The sequence below is a fragment of the Stenella coeruleoalba genome (genome assembly GCF_951394435.1).
Source record: "Stenella coeruleoalba genome assembly, chromosome: 14".
NCBI classification, from domain to species: domain Eukaryota; kingdom Metazoa; phylum Chordata; class Mammalia; order Artiodactyla; family Delphinidae; genus Stenella; species Stenella coeruleoalba.
In genome coordinates, this window is record NC_137160.1 from 82,522,218 (window position 1) to 82,542,486 (window position 20,269).

Consider the following 20,269-nt stretch of genomic DNA (forward strand, 5'->3'; position numbering starts at 1 on the left):
GGCAGGAGAGCATGTGAAGGGTGACAGAGGGCAGGCAGTCCCCGGACAGTTCAGAAACATCCTGGTATCATGACATGTGTCACTGAGGAAAGATGGAGTTGGAGGCTGGAGAAAACTCCACGCAGGAACCGTTGTGTCCAGCACCGCAATCCACAGTGCACAGCAGGAGACACTCAACAAACATTTGCTGAAGAAATGAAAGGTGACCTTCTCCGTAGGGAACTACACAGAAAAGGCCATTTTTCCATGTAAACCAACAAAAGGAAAAAGATATCCAGTGGCTGAGGCTGAATTTGATGGCTCAGAAGAGAGCAAAGGAAGAAATATGCTAACACAGACTAAGTAAGCATGGGCTCCAAGTTGAACAAATTCAAATGCCAGCTCTGTCTAGGAAATAGTCAAGTTGCTTAGTTTCTAAATCTTAGTTTCGGAACTTCCCTGGTGGTCCAATGGTTAAGAATCTGCCTTTCAATGCAGGGGACGCAGGTTCGATCCCTGGTCGGCGAATTAAGATCCCACATGCCGCGGGGCAACTAAGCCTGCGTGCCACAACTAGAAAGAAGCCCTTGGGCCACAACAAAGAGCCTACGTGCTGCAGCTAAGATCCAATGCAGCCATAAATAAATCAATCAATCTTAGCTTCCTCATAAGTACAATGGTGATAATTACAGGATTGCTGTGAAGATTAAATAAAATAATCCACATAAAACTGTTTAGTCAGTGTCTGACAGATAGTGTGAGAGTCTGCTATATGTTAGCAGCCAGTGTGTCCATGCTAAGGAAAGTACTAGTTCTAGATCTGGCAAATGGGACTTTTTAGCACTCTTATTGGTAACCATGGAATGTATGAATAGTAACCTATATAAAATTGGCCTCTGTTTTCTCTGTCCTCTTACACACCTTTCAGAGCAGCAGACTAACCAGCATCACATGAGCAGAACACAGCACATTAGCTAAAGATGATGCAATCTTTCCAGATAATCTGTTGAATTCTTTGGGGGTGAGTCTAAGTTACTGTCATGACAACTGTTTTTCCAAGAGGCGTCTAACAGGCTGTGGGCAGTAAATTCTCCAAACAAACCGTGGCTTCACTCAGATCAGAAGCTTTATAACAAATTACCACAAACAGATCAGCGACTTTTTCTCTAAATGCAGGTAACAGAACATACATCTACCCCCCCCCCAAGAAAAAAAGCCATAAAGTTTGTTTCAAATGGATGACTACTAGTTCCTAGCATGGGCAGTTTCTTATACTTTTTCTCTCACCTAACTTGAAATTCTTGACTCATATAACATAATATGCTTTCCTTTCCCCTGTGAAAGATCCTTAGTAATTATTCAAAATATCTTTAACACAGACAGAAAGTCACATCCAAAATCACTCACTTTTCTACTTAATCATTTTACAGTCAAATTTTTTTCTAAGCATTTAAACACGGTTTTATAAAGTTAAGTTTTACTTCTCACGTGTTCCAGAGAACCCAGAGTATTATAGCATGTGCACTTACATTAAGTATAAGCCACAATTTTCAAATCTATGTTTTAGGGGCAGATAACAGGATTTAAAAAAAATATTTATTTATTTATTATTCATTTGGTTGCACTGGGTCTTAGTTGTGGCAGGGGGGCTCTTTACTTGTGGCAAGTGGGCTCCTTGGTTGCAGTTCGCTGGCTTCTTAGCTGTGGCATGGGAACTCTTAGTAGCGGCATGCATATGGGATCTAGTTCCCTGACCAGGGATCGAACCCAGGCCCCCTGCATTGGGAGCACGGAGTCTTAACCACTACACCACCAGGGAAGTCCCAGATATCAAGATTATTAAAGATAAATTTTACAACATTGAAACAAAAAACAAAAAAGTGGATCCCTACGGCAAACACAAGTAACTACCATTCATTCTCTTTACTTTCAGAATATATACGTATAACTCATAACACTGTGGTCAACCTAAGTCAAAATTAGAAGTCACTTGCTGGAGACCAAATTAATTTAAATTAGAAACTCAGCTAAAGGAAAACCTAGCTGTGGTCAGGCTTTAGCAAATCTCAGGTTTTTCAGCTCTCATTCATTCATTCAATATATATTTCCTGAGTGCTTAGGCCCTGAGGATACAAATATAAACAGAATACAGTGTTGGTCACTGACAGAAAAATTCAAGCAAATATTTCTAGTAAAAAGTGATAAGCACTTTAAGAGATGCTGTGGGAACAGAGACAAACACCCTTCTTGTAAACTCTTTTGAAAAATAAGAACACTGATAAATTCTCCTGGGGACTTCCCTGGTGGTCCAATGGCTAAGGCTTCATGCTCCCAATGCAGGGGGCCCGGGTTCCATCCTTGGTCAGGGAACTAGATCCCACATGTCACAACTAAGAGCCCGTGTGCCACAACTAAGGACTCCACGTGCTACAACTAAAAAAGATCCTGTGTGCTGCAACTAAGACCTGGCGCAGCCAAATAGATAAATAAATAAATATTTAAAAAGAAAACATTCTGCTGGGCTGATGAATGGGTCCACAAACAGGAAACAGGAAACCTTTCATCCTCTCTCAACTCTCCCATCTATTCATCAAATCTCAAACAAGCCATTTAACCTCACCGTGCCTCAATTTATAAAGCTATAAAATGTCCAGTGGGTGGTAATGAGGGACTGTTCCACAGGGATTTCGTGAGCAACTGAATTTCCTGAGGTGGCTTCTTATCTGCCATATTGTAGGTTAAGCAGCTTAATTTAAAAAGGTAACTATAGCTAATTGGTATTTACCCATACAGATTTAGCCCTGACTTAAAACTTAATCACCTGTGAGATGATGACGTCCATATTTCGTATTACCTCAACTAGAGAGCAATCCAGCTTAGGGCAGCTCCACTGGGCAACTCCTGCAAGAAAGGTAAGATTCGCCTAGCCCGGTTTTTATCCACTGGTCCTAATTGCATCTCTTGTCATACTTTACAATGTTACTCCTCCCCTTTAAGGGTATAATGTGACAACAGTATTTAAAACCCTTTGATTCTTTTGACAATATTTTATGAACACCTACTGTGTGCCAGGCACTGTTCTAAGTGCTTGGGAAAAGACAGTGAATGAGACAGAAAGCTTCCAGACTCTCATGGAGCCTAAATTCTGGTCAGAGGGAGATGGGCAATGAACAAATAAATAAATGAAAAGATCATTTTAAATACATAGAGGGGGACTTCCCTGGTGGTGCAGTGGTTAAGAATGTTAAGTGGTTAAGAACCTGGACACAGGTTCGAGCCCTAGTCCGGGAAGATCCCACATGCTGTGGAGCAACTAAGCCCGTGAGCCACAACTACTGAGCCTGTACACCACATCTACTGAAGCCTGTGTGCCTAGAGCCCGTGCTCTGCAACAAGAGAAGCCACCACATGAGAAGCCCACGCACCGCAACAAAGAGTAGCCCCCGACCGCAGCAATGAAGAGCCAACGCAGCCAACAATTAATTAATTAAACTGTTGCTATTAAAACAAAAGACCTGACACAGCCATAAAAGAAAAATAAATAATAAATGAATCTTTAAAAAAATCCATTTGTAACTGTTTAAACATTTAATAGGAACCAAAAAAAAAAAAAACCCTACTATCCCTGAGGCTGATAAAAGAGCAGAATATTTAGTTGCCAGAGTCACACTCTCTTAAGGCACTGAGATCAAAAAGTACCCCACTTGACCACAATGGTATTAGCCAAGTTTGCTTTTCTAATCTATGTGTGTCAGAAGCTACAAAGAGGCTCAGCCTCAGATATTTTTGTAAGTATGCTTAAAGAATTCACAGACGCAGTATTAAAAGTTAGAAGATGTGATCTAGCAACAGGCATTTCAACATTAGACTCTGGCCCGGGCAGTGGTCCAACTTTCCTCTCTTCAAGTCCCAAAGCTAGACAGCATAAGGTGCCTCCTCAACCCAGAAACTCCCAAGCCCCAAGAGCCTACACAGAGTCCTCAAGGCAGAGGTACCAGCTTTGACATGTTTGGCGTAAAGATACCGGCTTAGGTTTGCAAAGAGAACCTAATTTCACACCGACCAGCCAGTGCCCAGGTACTGAGCCCCATAGAAAACCCCCAGCACTGTGAAAACAGCACTGGTGTAGGCAGACAGGGCGCCACCGCACAGGAGAACAGCGTGATGAGATCCACGCGTCAGGCGTATCACTCTGTAATTGTGTGAAGACCAGAACCGAGGAGAGACGGGGCTAGCAGCATGGACAGCGGTCTGGGGGTCCAGGTGAAGAGGATGATGGCTTAATGCAAGGCAGCGCAGGACAATGGGGCCGCAGAGAGGAGGACGGATAGTAAAACCAAAGACATGAAATCCAGCGGGCAGGTGGATGAGTTTATGCATTCCCAAGCCTCAAAAGTGAACATGGCAAAAGCACACGAATCCTACCCGCTCACAGCTGAAAGCAACGAGCAGGAAGAGGAGCCCCGCTATCAACTATGAACTAAGAAGCGGCTCTCCTGCGCCCGGCTGTGCACAGAGAGGAGGAAGCTGCCGGATCTAGCTTCTCATCAACAGTGTGATTCTCTGCGCTCCTTCCCAGACAACCCTACAAGGCTATGCTGACTAAGATTTAAGGCTTATGGAAATTGAAAATGGAGGGAAAAAAAAAAAGGAAAACTAAAATCAGAAAAAATGATTCAAATCTGCAGCAATCCTCACTGCAAAGGAATTAGGCTAAGACTGTGGTGCTGGAAAAGATCTCAACATTCAGCCAAGGTGTCCAGAAAGAGTTAACATAATGTGAACATCTGGAGTCTTCTCAACCTTGGGCCATACAAAATAACAGATCCTTCTACTAACAGCTACTGTATCAGCAATCAAGGGAAGGAGAGGTCACTGTGTAAAGAACAGCTTCCCTAGAGCTCAGACGCCCCACCCAAAAAGAGCCCAAGACCCCCCCAGGTAGATGATGAACAAACGCCCAATATAAGTGCAATATCACAACGAGACTTGTAGATTTGGGGGTTATAAGTCACTGGTAAGAAGACTGAGAAAAACAGAAGAAATCAAATTATTACAAAGGGCACACTGGTACACACTTTGCGGGAACATAAAATGCTAACGGCTTTTTGGACTGTACTTTGACAATATTTATTATGATTTAAAATATTTATGTATTTTTTGACTCAGAAATTTCATTTCTAGGGAGCAATCTAAATGTCTATGATTAAATTAGGTGCCCCAAACAGTGTGATATCAAACAGCAGCTTATTATTTTAAATGAAGAGTTGTATTTATTTACTAGCATAGAAATGCCCCCAATCTATCAAAGTATACTGTAAAATGGTGTGTATATATGACCCCACTATATGTGTGTTTTAAATTTACATGTTATAATAAGTCTCACAAATGCTGAACAAATGAAGACACACAGAAAAGTACATACTAAATGAACTGTAGTTATTTAGACTCAAACACAAGCAAAATAACTTATAAATAAGATTTTTTTTTAAATCTCAGGAAGATGTTTTTCCCTTTCACAGTATCCAAAAGACCTACAGATTTACACTATAGGATTCTTATATAAGTTTAAGAGCCCTGCGAGCAGCTCGTAGAAAGATAAAGCTTGTCACTTTAGAAACAAAAGCGTAAAAAGTCTCCTTCTCATACTTGGTCATAAGCTAAGAATTCAGCATAGAACATACAGTACCGGACATGGAGACAACCATCCTGAAACAGAACGGCTGGAAGTCAGTCAAGTTCTCGAGAACCTGACATCACATCCCTGAAATAGTGCCTACACCCGAAAATGCAGCAAGACCATCTCCAAAACATTCCGAGTAATTGGTCATCCCAGGGATTCCCAGTCTGGAAAGAGGTGAGTCTGAGAGTCAGCTGGACCGCAGCATCAGCCCAAAGCAGCTCATGCCACAAGACAGATGAAAGCAATCTTCAACTAAGGAGATCTGTGGAATATTCGTGAGGACAAATGGGAAAACAGAGGGGCCAGAGGGAGATGGGAAGGAGGCAGATGGGTTTGTTACAAGCAGCTCCAACTGACCCAGCTCATCTACCCCACTGAGGCCCACCAGCGTGGAGGGGGGCAAGGACAGGCTTCCCCAGGCCCGGACTGCCTCCCCCAAGATGGGAGTGCCCAATACAGTCATAGCTCAGGAGCTCCCACCTGGATCTTCAAGAGGTCATCGGGCTAAACCTCACACCTGATGCAGAAATCCCCTTTCCTGCTCTTCCCGCGATGAGAGCAAGAACTGGAGAGAGCTGTGTGGAGAAGGCAGCCTCCACTCCTGCCCTCTCTGCGCTCGTTCCAAGTGGAAGGCTCCACGAGGGCACTGGGGGCGGGACTGGGAATATTCTATACCGCTCCTCACGTAACAGTGACCTAACGAACTTAGTTCTATTGGAAGTTTTTTACTGAAGCATAACTGACTTACAATGTCACATTAGTTCAGGAGTGCAACGTGGGGACCTGATACTCTCATATGTTACGAAATGATCACCAGGAAAATTCTAGTAACTGTCTATCACCATACAAAGTTATTACAATATTACGACTACCTTCCCTAGGCTGTACATGACATCCCTGTGATTTACTTATTTTATGACTGGAGGCTTGTACCTCTTAATCCCCTTCACCTAATTCGCCCACTCCCCCCCCATCCCCCTCTGGCAGAACCAGTTTGTTCACTGTATCCATGAATGAGTCTGTTTCTGTTTCATTATGTGTATTGGTTTGTTTCATTTTTTTAGATTCCACATATACAAGGAAAATCATATGATATCAGTCTTTCCTCTGACTTATTTCACTTAGCATAATACCCTCTAGGTCCATCCATGTTGTTGCCACTGGCAAGATTTCATTCTTTATTATGGCTGAGTAATATTCCATTGTATATATATATACCACACCTTTATCCACTCATCCACTGATGTACATTTAGGTTGCCAACAGAAGTTTTCTTTAATTAGGGGAATTCCAATCAAATATTTCAGATTTCTAAATCTAATTCCCTTTATACATGAATTTTGAAGTAAAAATGTTTTACATTCCTAAATCAAAGATTTCTATTAAACAAGGCAGCACATTAAAGTAGAAAAAACAGGGCTTCCCTGGTGGCACAGTGGTTGAGAGTCTGCCTGCTGATGCAGGGGACACGGATTCGTGCCCCGGTCTGGGAGGATCCCACATGCCGCGGAGCGGCCGGGCCCGTGCACCATGACCGCTGAGCCTGCGCGTCCGGAGCCTGTGCTTTGCAATGGGAGGGGCCACAACAGTGAGGGGCCCGCGTTCCGCAAAAAAAAAAAAAAAAAAAAAAAGTAGAAAAAACATATTAACTGGGAACAAGAGGCCATAATGATACATATACACGTACATCACATATGGCCTGAGGCAAGCTGCATTTCTTCTCTGGGCTTCAGTATTCTAAGCAAAAGGAGGCATTTGTTGATCTCAAAAGAGCCTTTCCAGATCTGAAATACTGGGATTCTAAGGTACTCCTTTAATTTCTCCTAGAAATACTAACCAAAACAGTAAATAATTTTACTGCCTCTAAAAACACTCTCATTAGACTTAAGACTCTTAGAGATTCAAATTCTGTTCCAAGTATGCTAGGTTTGAACATGTAATTAAAATTTTCCTACAAATACACCATTCAAGCCTCTACAAACCACCCTGCACCTGCAGATTCTCCTTCCTTACTATAAAAATGGAGGAAATCTCCGTCCGTCTCAATCGAAGGCAAAGCAATCCCCGTGTGTGCTCAGGGTGCCACCTCTTCCCAGGAACCTCATCCCAACACTGATTCCCCCCACCACCACTGTATCTGCACCCTGTTCCTCTAGTCCAGATCAGTTTAGTCAGGATGTAAACACCCCGGACTCTGCCATCTTTAGAAAACATCTTCCCTAGATCCAATACTCCTCCAGCATCAGCCTGACAACTCTACTCTCCTTCAACATCCGACTTCTTCAAAGAACGGTCACCCCAAATCCACTTTCAACCACCTCTGATCTATTCTTTACGAAGCAGCTGGAGCGATCTTTCCGAACTACAAATCTAATCACATCGCTCATCACTCTTGTTGCTCTTAAGGTCAAAATCAAAATCCTTAACACGGCCTAAACTTACAGGCCCTATGTCACCAGTCCCCACAGACACCACCTAGTGAATGAGTCTCATCTCCTACCCCTAGGGGCTCCTCCGCCTGTGCGGAATGACACTGGCCACTTCCCCAAACGTGCCAACTCCCTCCCATGTGGGGAGTTTGCCAATCCCTCTGCTAGAATGTTCCCTCTTGCCACTACCATTCCTCTGCCTGGCCAATTCCTACTCTCCTTCAGGTCCACTTTAATCCTTACATCCTCATGGAAGCCTTCTGTTGTAAGCTAAACCATCCGGACCTTATCATTTTGTCTGTTTTATCAGCCAAGCAGCACAATACTTGACTAGAAATTTAATCAACTGTTTCTTACTCTGGTGGAACAGGAGAGCTACTTGTTTTGAAAGCATGCCATACGCTACCCCATTTCATTTATAGCTAAGCACTTAGAATGGAATTGCATACAACCTGCAGTCTAACCTACAAAGCTGTCCTGTGCTAAGGTAACAGGATTCTGATTTAACCAAAGCTTACTAGATAAATAGGTACCATAAGTCTTAAATATTTTTAGGTCCTTTGACCTAGTAATTCCACCACTATAAATTTATCCTAGGAAAGTAAGAGAGATACACACAAAAAATTTTAAATGGCATTCATGGCAGCAATATCTATACAGTAAAAAGTGGAGGAGAGGGGAGGGGAAGTAAACATCAGTAAAAATGCAAAGAAGAGTAAGCATCAGAAAACCTTCACTGTTGGGCTTCCCTGGTGGCGCAGTGGTTGAGAGTCCGCCTGCCAATGCAGGGGACACGGGTTCGTGCCCCGGTCCGGGAAGATCCCACATGCCGTGGAGCGGCTGGGCCCGTGAGCCATGGCCACTGAGCCTGCACGTCCAGAGCCCATGCTCCGCAATGGGAGAGGCCACGACAGTGAGAGGCCCGCGTACCGCAAAAAAAAAAAAAAAACCTTCACTGCAACAGTGGTTAGGATACATGCTCTCACTGCCGAGGGCCCGGGTTCAATCCTTGGTGGTGGAACTAAAATCCCACAAGCCGCTCAGCGTGGTTAAAAAATAAAATAAAAATAAAATAAAATTGGTATAGCAAGTGAGTATGAGCTAAACAAACAAGTTACAGATTGAGCCGCAGAGCACTGACATACTGAAATGATGCTCTGAGTTCTGAAGCATCCACTGCTAAAACTCATGACTATTATAACCAGAAGAAGGAACCTACTGACCTTGAAACTAAGAGATCCAGAAGGACCCCGTTGAAGGTAACAGGTATTAAAGGGTTCCCACAGGTGCATGGGGCCTTCTAGATTCATGATGCTACAGGACTGGGAGACAGAAGTCCCAAGTTCTAAATCTAAAACCTATAGTGAATGTACTATATGACTACAGGGAGTCACTGCCTTTTTTGGGGCTTAAGTTTTCTTGTCTGTAGGACAAAAAAAATCACAAAAACTTCCAATTTCAAAATTATACTATCAATCATCAGCTCTCCATGACAGGTTCTGGAGTAAAAATACCTAAATTTTAATTGCAGAAGCACCACTCTTCAGGTTGTATGACCTTGGGCAAGTGATTGTACTTCTTAGGACCTCAGTTTCCTCACCAATTCTATGGGGGCTACTCCATATACTGCTGACACGTTCAACGAGATGCACGGGACATTCTAAAGGCTAACAGCCATTCTTTTTTTCCCATTATATTACTGTAAGCCTCCAAGACTGATGGAATTTTTACGGATACAAAGGAAACTGAAGAGCACAGGGTCAAAGACTTCAGACAAACGTCATACCTTGAACTGAACTGACTAAAGTGTTGAAAAAGTCAGAAAATAGCTTTAAATTTTCATCAATGAGAAAAACAGCTACCATTTCTTGGGAATTCTCTGGCAGTCCAGTGGTTAGGACTCGGTGCTTTCACTACCGAGGGCCTAGGTTCAATCCCTGGTCAGGGAACTAAGATTCCACAAGCCACATGGTGTGGCCAATAAATAAACAAATAAGGTTCTGCTGTTTAAAAAAAAAAAAAAAGTTACCATGTCTTGAGTGTTAACTGGATACCAGGCACTGCTAAGAATGTCATATGCATCAGCTAATTTAATCCTCACAACAATGCTAGATGTTAGCACTATTATTCAACCTCATTTTCATAGATGAGAAAACTAAGAAGTTAAATAACTTGCTACGGTCACAAAGGCAGAGCTGGACTCAGCTTGTGTTTTTAGCACTGCTACACTGCCTCTCGTTTAACACAAACAAAAAAAAAATAAATCAGTCACTGTGTCATTCGGGGGTTCTAGAATGTACAGCATGTAGACCTTATACATTGTTTCCTGCTTATTAGCAAAAAAAAAAGAAACCACAGTACATTTCTTTTTTCTTAATATTTATTTATTTATTTATTTATTTGGCTGCATCGGGTCTTAGCTGCCGCACACTCTTCTCTCTAGTTGTGGCGCGCAGGTTCCAGAGCGCACGGACTTGGTTGCCCCTCGGCACGTGGGACCTCAGTTCCCGGACCAGGGATCAAACCCGCATCTCCTGCATTGGAAGGTGGATTCTTAACCACTGGACCACCAGGGAAGTCCCTCCTTTCTTTTCCTAGACCTAAACCTGATCATTTAAAAGGCAGAGAAATTCTGAAATAACATCCTGTGATCTCTGAGTTTTCCAAGACACTCAAAGAAACAGGATCTCATATTTACCCACACACTATCCTTAAAGCAAAAATTAAAAACCAGAAAGAAAAAAAAACCTTTGTTAAAAACGTCTAAGTCCACCTCTCAGCTTGTTTTGTCAAGTAAAGTTACCTTAATATTTACAAGCTAAAAACTCAATATTCTTTTGACTAAACGAAGATAAAACTAGAGTCGATCCCTGCAAACCTACGCTTATACTACGCACAAACTGCGTAGCCAGTTTCTAATCTGTTGTATATTTACACATAAAAGGAACCAGAAAAGCTGATTACTTACTCTATAAATGAATGGTCATCCCTACAGAACAGATTCTGAGCCCGCATGTGTGTAGTTCAACCCGTCACTCAGGTCAACGTAACGACCTTGGAAGGTTCATGGACTCACCAATACTCGGTCTCCAATTTTGAGCTCTCTTTCTCCTTTCTTGACTGAGCCGGCCTCCGAAAGGTTGGAAATAGATTCACTGGTGGTCTTTGTAAGGTTGCTGATCTGAGACGTAGCTGAAGGTTCCTTTGCGGTTGGCTGGGGCGATTTATGGGGAATATTTGAGGGGGTGGCTGGGGAAGAGGACACCATGCTGGCTGTCGAAGCGGACAGAGGCGAAGTCGTTCTGGAAGCATGAGTTGTCTGCAGGCCGTCGGCTTCATCTTCTGCCTGCACCTTCCTCGTCAACTTTGAAGGTCGGGTGAATATGCCCTTTAAAGGCTCACACTGGAAATACCGAATTCCTGCCACTGAACCATCATTCTTGCCTATGGGTTCATCTAAAACAATCCCGGCCCATTGGCCTGGTGCAAACTGGGTTTCTCCCAGGAACTGGATAAATCCAGGCTTATTCCCATTCACCCAAACTCGCTCCCCAACTCGAAAATCATCCACAAACTCCTCTTGTGTCTCAGCAGACGGAGTGCTTGATGCTTTTTCACTGGATATTGTTTTTTCTATTGGAGCTGCAACTGAAAACAGAAGAAAGGATCAGAAAAGATTCAATTTCATATTTAAGCAGACAACCCCTAAGTTAAAAGGAAAATAAACTAGAGAAAGGGCCAAAAGCAACAGAAGTAGCCACAACTCTTCAAGAGGTACTCTGTTTATCTTTTTTCTTTTTCTTTTTTTTTTTTTTAGCAAGGCGGCAAAAAGTACTTGACCCATCACTACCATTTTCTTTTTTTTTTAAATTAACTTATTTATTTATTTATTTTGGCCGCGTTGGGTCTTCATTGCTGCACGCGGGCTTTCTCTAGTTGCGGCAAGCAGGGGCTACTCTTCATTGCAGTGCGCAGGCTTCTCATTGCGGTGGCTTCTGTTGTTGCAGAGTATGAACTCTAGGCACGCCGGCTTCAGTAGTTGTGGTGCATGGGCTTAGTTGCTCCGTGGCATATGGGATCTTCCTGGACCAGGGCTCGAACCCGTGTCTCCTGCATTGACAGGCAGATCCTTAACCACTGTAGCACCAGGGAAGTCCCGCATCACTACCATTTTCAATGCTGTCAAAACTCAATGAGCTGATAAGACTTAGTCCTTATCTGCAATTAAGATTGGAAGAAGTCAAAACTGGGGAAAAAAGGAGTCCTTTTCCCAGAATTCATAATATAGGTCCGATTTCATTCTTCACCCTGTATCCTGCACATGATGAGCAAATGCCCATTCAGACCCACTGAGACGGGCTCTACTCCCCCATTTGAGTGGTCAGTTAAAGCTGACAGGACTAGGCCCATTTAACCATACACATTCGCAATTAACTTGATGCAGGAGGGGATTCAGTGCCGCAGTCCCTACCATCATTATTCCAAGACTATTCCTTTGCTAGCAGAAATGGAAATCACAGCAGGGAAGAAAAGAGAGCATATGGCCTGACTCCCTGTAAAGGCAAGACGACTTGGCAAACTCTACCCTACGGTAAAGACAGAGTTAAATTCTGCCAGGAATGTGATATTTACACTGGAAATACACTCACGCATTCACCCAGCAAGCGTTTATTAAATATTTAGCGTGAACTGGCAAAGAGAGCCTGAATTCTTAATGTCTGCCATTTACTGGGCATATCGTGATCTCAGGATGTTCCATGACCTCTCTTAGTTTAGGTTTTTCATCTGTAAAAGGGGAAAGTAGTAATATCTATCTTGAGGGATTTTTTTCTTTGAATGAGGATTAAATGAAATAATGTATTTATCCAAGTTACACATCTTTCTTGAGTTCCTACCACTCCGGAACTAGTCCCAGGCATCGTTCTTCACCAGGGACAAAGCAAGACAGCACAGTCCATGCCTTCATAGAGCTCAGAGTCTAGCGATGGAAAAGCAGACAGTCAAGGCACACACCAGGTAACTTCAGGTGGTCTCAGTGCTGTGAAGGAGACAGTGCCTCTGGGCAGAGCAGTCAGGGAAGGCCTCCTGGACGAGGTGATATCTAGTCTGAGGCCTGACTGACAGGAGTGAATCACACAGACTGGGGAGCAGAGTGGCTCAGTGGAGCGAGAGTGCGTGCTGAACATCTCTTTACCCTACATAGAAAGGGGGACTGTGGAGTTTCCATTTGTGGAGGGTTTTTTTGCTTGTTTGTTTGTTTGTTTAGAAGACAGTGGATGCTCTCAGATAGAACAGATAATAATCTGCCAAAGACAGGGGCCAGTTTTTTTTTTTAGCATCAGTTCTGGCTTTGCACATCAACAGTTACTCTTCCCAGAGTGCTGCAAGCATGAATTTCTGAAAAACAATGTTCATAAAAGTGTCTTGAATTCCTTGGCAATCACTTCCTCTTAAGCGTGTAAGTTTTAGTATTAATAAGCTGCTTTAATCTTAATTTAAAAAATCCTAACGTGTGCCGAGTAATCTGGAGAAACCAAGTTGAATTACTCATGATCCCTGGACTCAAGGACTTCAAGTGCTAAAAGGTACGCACGAAAAATACTAAAAGTGAAAAAGACAATTCTAACAGGGGTAAATATAACAGTGGAAGGCCTTATAGAAGGCTTGGCATTTGGAGGGGTCTTAAAAGAGGAAGGATTTTGAGGAGAAGGGGATGCCAATTTTGACTGACTTCCCCAAGGCTAAATAAACCCATTTCTTCACAGTCCTTTGCTTTATCAGTCAAGCTTTCCTCTACGATGTTGTTACCAAGTCTAAGCTCGTACTACTCACCACACAACAGGCAGGTAACCAAGAGATGAACTGTTGGGGCAAAGAATAATGACTTTATTCGGAAAGCCAGCAGACCGACAAGATGACGGGCTCGGGCCCCAAAGAACCATCTTGCCTGAGTTAGAATTAGGGCTCCTTTTATACTAAAAGGGGAGGGGGGTAAAGTCAAACACTTCCTGGTTCCCATCAGCCTCCGGAGGGCATGGGTTAATTTCTTCCTCCCTGCAGTCATTCACAGGTGGGCCTGGTCAGGATGTTTCCCGTGAGCTGAACACAAAGGTATTTTAGCTTAATGCTCATTACCTGGGAAGCAGGGTTCCAAGAGATGGGCCATTATGTATAATTTAAACTTATAGGCAACATCCCTTTAGTGAGTAACTTGTAATAGAATACAAAAGGTTCTTCCCTATTACAATGTTTTATGGCCTCTCTGAAAAGGTTTTATCCTGATACATAAAATGTAAATAACTCAGGATCTCCAATGAGTCAACACATATTTACTGAGCTCCTGTTTCGTGCCAGGCAATTTTCTAGGTGTGTGGATGGAATACAGCAGTGAAAAAAAAAGGGAAAAAAAGCAAACACAAAGATCCCTTCCCTCAAGGAAGACCTATGCATGTCTTTATGGAAGAACTTGAAGAAACAATGTTGTACTTAATAGATTATGGTGGGCACCTGTCTGGAAAGGCTGAAAACAGAAGATCTAATAGTATACAAATCACATAAAAAGATGGTAAAAGCAAGCATCAGATGCTTCTCTCCTGCCTCTCTTACTAAAGACCTTAGGTGATCGTTACGGGATGGAAATGGAAATGCTGAAGGAGGAGATGGAGAACAGATGAGGAACAGGTTGTTAACGATAATAAAAGACACAAGTTCATCTATAAAATGGGGAAGGTTTTCCCTCATGAGCCAGACTTGAGCTACTGTACTACCTGCTCCCTTGATGATGATGGCCAATTTCAGGTCAGTGACTGTCATCATATCTTTTAAGCCAGATTAGTCTTTGTTTTCTCTATATATCCCTAAACCCCAAGAGAAAGGCCCTGATGAGTTCAGGAAGACACATGGGCAGAAAAACTGAAGAAACACTTTAACACTGTAAGGATCAAACACTGAAATTAACTTGACAACTATTTCAGAACCTTACACTGAATCAATGAAATAGACTCTTCACTGATTAAGACTACTAAATATAAAATTCTATGTCTTTTTTTAGTTTGTTTTTTTTTTTTTTTTTTGCAGTATGCGGGCCTCTCACTGCTGCGGCCTCTCCCATTGCGGAGCACAGGCTCCGGACGCGCAGGCCCAGCAGCCACGGCCCACGGGCCCAGCCGCTCCACGGCACGTGGGATCCTCCCGGACCGGGACACGAACCCGCGTCCCCTGCATCGGCAGGCAGACTCTCAACCACTGCGCCACCAGGGAAGCCCTCTATGTCTTTTAATTGAAACTTTTTCAAGTATTTTCAACAATATGAAGTTTTATAAGATTGTCTTTTTAAATTTTTCAAATAGAAGTCTTCACATATGATGAAAAACTTGCTGTTAATGAGAAACATAAAGCATTACCAGAAGCAGGTGTCTTCAAGGCTGTGCTTCCAGGCTTAAGGATCTTCGTAGGGGCCTTAAGCCCGCTTGGTTTTAGCATACTCATTGTCCTTAGTATATCAGAGCTGTTTTTCCTTTGCCTGTTGCCACTATCTTTCCCCAGTCATTGATAGAACTGTGGGTGTTTCTATAGTGGAGTCAGTCTCTGGGTTAAATCTGCAAAGAGAAAAATATGAAAAGAGTTTAGAATCTATAGGAGAAACAAAGTAGAAAGAGTTAACGAAAGTAGCTTTCACAGCCTAAACTTTTCCTTATGATAACCATCTCCACAATGAACCTAGGAACCTAGAAAACTCCAAATATCAAAAATATGATGATGCTGCTGAAACAGATTTAAAAGCAATTTACTATCCTAAAGACAAGTAGCTAAGGCTGGCAATATATTCACTTTTCTTTATAGTATCTAATAATACCAGATCAGTACAGTGCCTAAAAACCACACAATCCATAGAAGAGGGTTCAGAAAAACCAAACCAAATGGGGGAAAGAGAAGGGAGTTTTCAGTTTTCACTTCACTGACTTCTATGTTGCTTAAGTTTTATGACCACAAGGCCGTATTAACTGTATATACTGTTTAATCCACAGAATTATACAATAACTCAGTATAAAGCCAAGTATATGTTAAACAAGAGAAAGGTTCAAATTCAAACTCTGTAAGAAAAAGCCGTATCTGGAAAGTACTAAAAGGAAGTTATCTTTGTTTTATCTACAGAAACACAATGAACTTCTGATTTACTCAAGACCAAGTATGAATCTACAACTTCTGGCTCAGGCAAAACAGTACCTTGCCATTTGCTCTTTAAGAGAGGAGGAAGACCTTGGGATTTTGGAATACAGAAAAATATTTCTAGACGTAATACCCAATAAAACAAAATTCAAAGAGAAAAATGCTATTTCCTGACTCTCAAACGGCTGCATTTTGCATTTTTTTCTGGTAGTCGAGCTTGGATGATGACGCACAGACCTCACTCTCTGGCTCTCTTACAAGCAATGCCAAGCATCAGTAAACAATCTGGCCAGGGCTAACAGAGGAGCTGCTATGGTCCCTGTAGTGAGGTGAATGGTGGCCTCCCCAAAAGATATGTCCATCTGGAACCTATGCATGTGACCTTATTTGAAAGAAGAGTCTTTGCAGACGTTCATTCAGTTACGTATCTTGACATGAGCTAGCTCGTCCTGGATCACCTGCCTGGGCCCTAAATCTGATGACAAGTGTCCTAATTAGAAGAGGAGATCACAGAGGAGACAGCCAGGTGAAGACCCAGGCAGAGATTGCAGCCATGTGACTACAAGCCAAGGATGGCCAGCAGCCACCAGAAGCTAAGACAGAGCCTCCAGAAGGAACCAACCCTGGTGATACTTTGATCTCGGACTTATGGCCTCCAGATCTGTTAAGAGAACAAATCTGTTGTCTTAAGCCACCTGGTTTGTGGTGGTCACTTGTTATGGCGGCCCCAGGAAACTAATATAGCCATCTAAGTTTTTCTATTCAAAGATAATCAGACTGGGACTTCCCTGGCGGTCCAGTGGTTAAGACTTTGCCTTCCAATAGCGGGGTACAGGTTCGATCCCTGGTCGGGGAGCTAAGATTCCCACATGCCTCGAGGCCAAAAAACCAAAACATAAAAACAGAAGCAATACTGTAACAAACTCAATAAAGATTTTACAAATGGTCCATATCAAAATATCTTCAAACAAACAAACAAACAAAAAAACCCAAAGATAATCAGACTGAACGGATATCAAACCAAGACAGTAGCCCCATTAGGCTCACTCTGAAGACTCCCCATGTTCTCAGGAGGGTCCAAAACGGCACAAAGTGTTTTTTACAAAGTCAAAGGTAAGCCGTGTGGCTTGGGGGAAGACTGGGATTAACAGAGAGAGCACTGCTGTGTGCCTGAAGACAGGGGTTGCCGATCCTGGGTATTAATACAAAATTCCTGGGCTCCTGTCACCACCATCACCCTCACTGCCAGGATGGTGGCAGTGTGCTGGGAGTCTGTGTGCCAGGCCGGGTGGTTCTAACTCAGAGTCGGATTTGAAACCACATGCCTTACTGCCAGACCCTCACCATACACAGTGTGTAAGCCGCAAGCAGAGCTACCTGCTCCTGCTACTGCCTTAGACAGGCGGAGGGTTTCGCTGAGTCTCCTCTAGGCTATTTACTCGCGCAAAAATATCTGAGGAGGCTGGGGACAAGCTAAGTGCAGAGATTACCATGGGGTCTTGTGTGTTGGCTACTCTTCACCCTGGTCCAATATCATAAAGTGACAAGGGTCAGGTAGTTAAGGACAGAACAAAGGAGGCACGATCGTCCTGGAAAAGCTACTATAGCGGTGAGAAGAGAGGATGAAGTACTCCTTAAAATATTTCACTCGGGCTAAACAGTGAATTCTTGGGCTCAGGTCAAGCACTCCTCCCTAAAGAGAAATTCTGAAAACTGCCACTAGCGACTAGGCCAGCCTCAGCCAGTTTCAAACCTTGCAGCTCAACATGCTAAGCTCACAAAACACTGGCCAACCTAAAGCCTCGGTCTGAAAAACAGAGGCATGTGTGGTTATCAGGAACCCAAGAACGGTCATAAACCCAAAGTCTTATGTCTTCTGTTGTCTCATCTTCATGCCTCTAGCTCTTGGTCCATCTGAGCTACTTGAATCCCAAAGCAGGGGACTGTGACCAAGATTTAATGAAGGAGAAAAATCTAGTCTGTCTCAATAAGAGAATTAGGAGCAATTTTAAAAAACACTGTGTTTTTTGTGTCTTGGACCTATTTCTGGGCCTTCTAGTTTTCCACACTATTTTAATAATTATGGCTCTAATCACTGTTAATATTTCATAGTACAAGTTCTCTCTCATTCTTTTAAATTTTGTAAAATATACAGAAAAGTACATAAAACAGATATGTACATAAAACAGATATGCAGTTTAATGGGTGAAGGAAACAGCTATGTAATCACAAACCAGATGCAGAAAAGCCACTGCCAGCACTCCAAAATCTCCCTGTGTGTCCCCTCCAGCCTCGCCTTTGTCTCCCAGAGGTAACTACTATTCTGACTTTATGGCAATACTCCCCTTTTAGAAAATAGTTTTACCGGTTATCTGTGCAACAATATGATTAGTTTGTTCTGCCTACTTTTGACGTATAAAAATGGAATCACACTGTACGTTGTGTCTGGTATCTTTCACTCAACGTTGCTTATACAATTTGCGTGTTGGTGTGATTTATTCATTTTCATTCCTGTATGATGTGCCATTTCCTCAGTACCACTTTATTTTACTGCGACGGATACTTCTATAGTGATTTCAGCTTTTGGCTATTGTAAGCAATGCTGCAACGAGCATCTTTGTGCACATAAACACGTTTCTGTAGGGCATTTACCTAGGAGTTTAATTGCTGGATTATGAGGTAGGCACATCTTTAACATCTAATATCCCTCTCCTTTTCCCCTGCTGTGTATGAGTTCCAGTTCACCAACACTTGATATTGCCAGACTTTAACTTTGGCCAGTGTGATGCTGAGACATTCATTGTGGTTTTATTTTGCATTTCTCTAATTAGGAACAAATTTGAGCATGTGCCTGCGTTCATTGGTCACTGCAATTCTTCTTTTGAAAAGTGCCCATTCAAAACTTGTCTCTGTTGTGTTTATGTCAGCTGTCTTTTACTCATTGATTTGTATATATTCTTGGTACTAATCATTATTGAGTTACATCTGTTGTAAATATCCTCTCCTTCTCTGATTATTTTTCTTTCTCCTCATGGTTTTTTGATGAATAAAAATTCTTCATTTAAAAAATAAATAAAACTAAAACCCAACAATGTTGGTTTTTAAATCTTCCAATTTAAGTTTCTTCTTCATGCATTATTAATGAATGCCAAGTCAGGCTTGCTTTAAAAAATCAATTCACTGGAGCTTCCCTGGTGGCGCAGTGGTTGAGAGTCCGCCTGCCGATGCAGGGGACACGGGTTCGTGCCCCGGTGCGGGAGGATCCCACATGCCGCAGAGCGGCTGGGCCCGTGAGCCATGGCCGCTGAGCCTGTGCGTCCGGAGCCTGTGCTCCGCAACGGGAGAGGCCACAGCAGTAAGAGGCCCGCGTACTGCAAAAAAAAAAAAAAAAAAACCCTGCCTTATTTGTGTCTCAAAATAGCTGTGAAGGTAGGTGAACAAATATGTTTATGCCCATTCACAGACAAAGAGAATTAAGGTCTGAGAAGGTAAGTGACTTTCCCAAGGTCAATCAAATTAGTGCTGGCGCTTTTGGGACCTGGTACTTTGCTGAACAGATTCACTCTCTGAAGGAAATCTTCCCACAAGATGGTCATCCATTCATTCAACAAATATTTCCTGAGAAACTACTATGTAAAAGGTACTCTTCCATTTTCTCACTGGCCGGTGGGGTAAGCAGGAAAGGAGAAACCGCTGGGAGGCTCAGAGAGAGTGCTGAACACACAAAAATATTTGTCTTTGAGCAGAGAAACAGGAGCTTACTAGGGAAATGTAGAAGGAACGCCAAGCAGCCCAAAGTACACGTGAGGCTCGTGGTCATGAATTTAAAGTGAAACCAGTCTCCCGTTATTTTTTCTCTAATAACAAGCTTCTGCTCAGGCACAGATATGAGGAGGGTAGATAGCTAAGTTCAACTACAACCAAAATTCTGCCAGTTAAATTAAAATAGAAGGGAAAAGCAAGGGAGGTGATGGTGATTTTAAAGGAGTGTTTTATAGGAGTGATTAAA

General features: G+C 42.7%; 1 protein-coding gene across 1 annotated transcript in view; it reads right to left on the reverse strand.

Moving 5' to 3' along the window:
• Positions 1 to 20,269, reverse strand: part of CLIP1 (CAP-Gly domain containing linker protein 1) — a 124,157-nt gene that overhangs the window by 72,344 nt on the left and 31,544 nt on the right. Inside the window, 2 exon segments of the mRNA XM_079943608.1 lie at positions 11,168 to 11,739; positions 15,495 to 15,689. Of these exon segments, the coding sequence (XP_079799734.1) occupies positions 11,168 to 11,739; positions 15,495 to 15,579 (657 nt within the window). The 5' untranslated portion in view covers positions 15,580 to 15,689.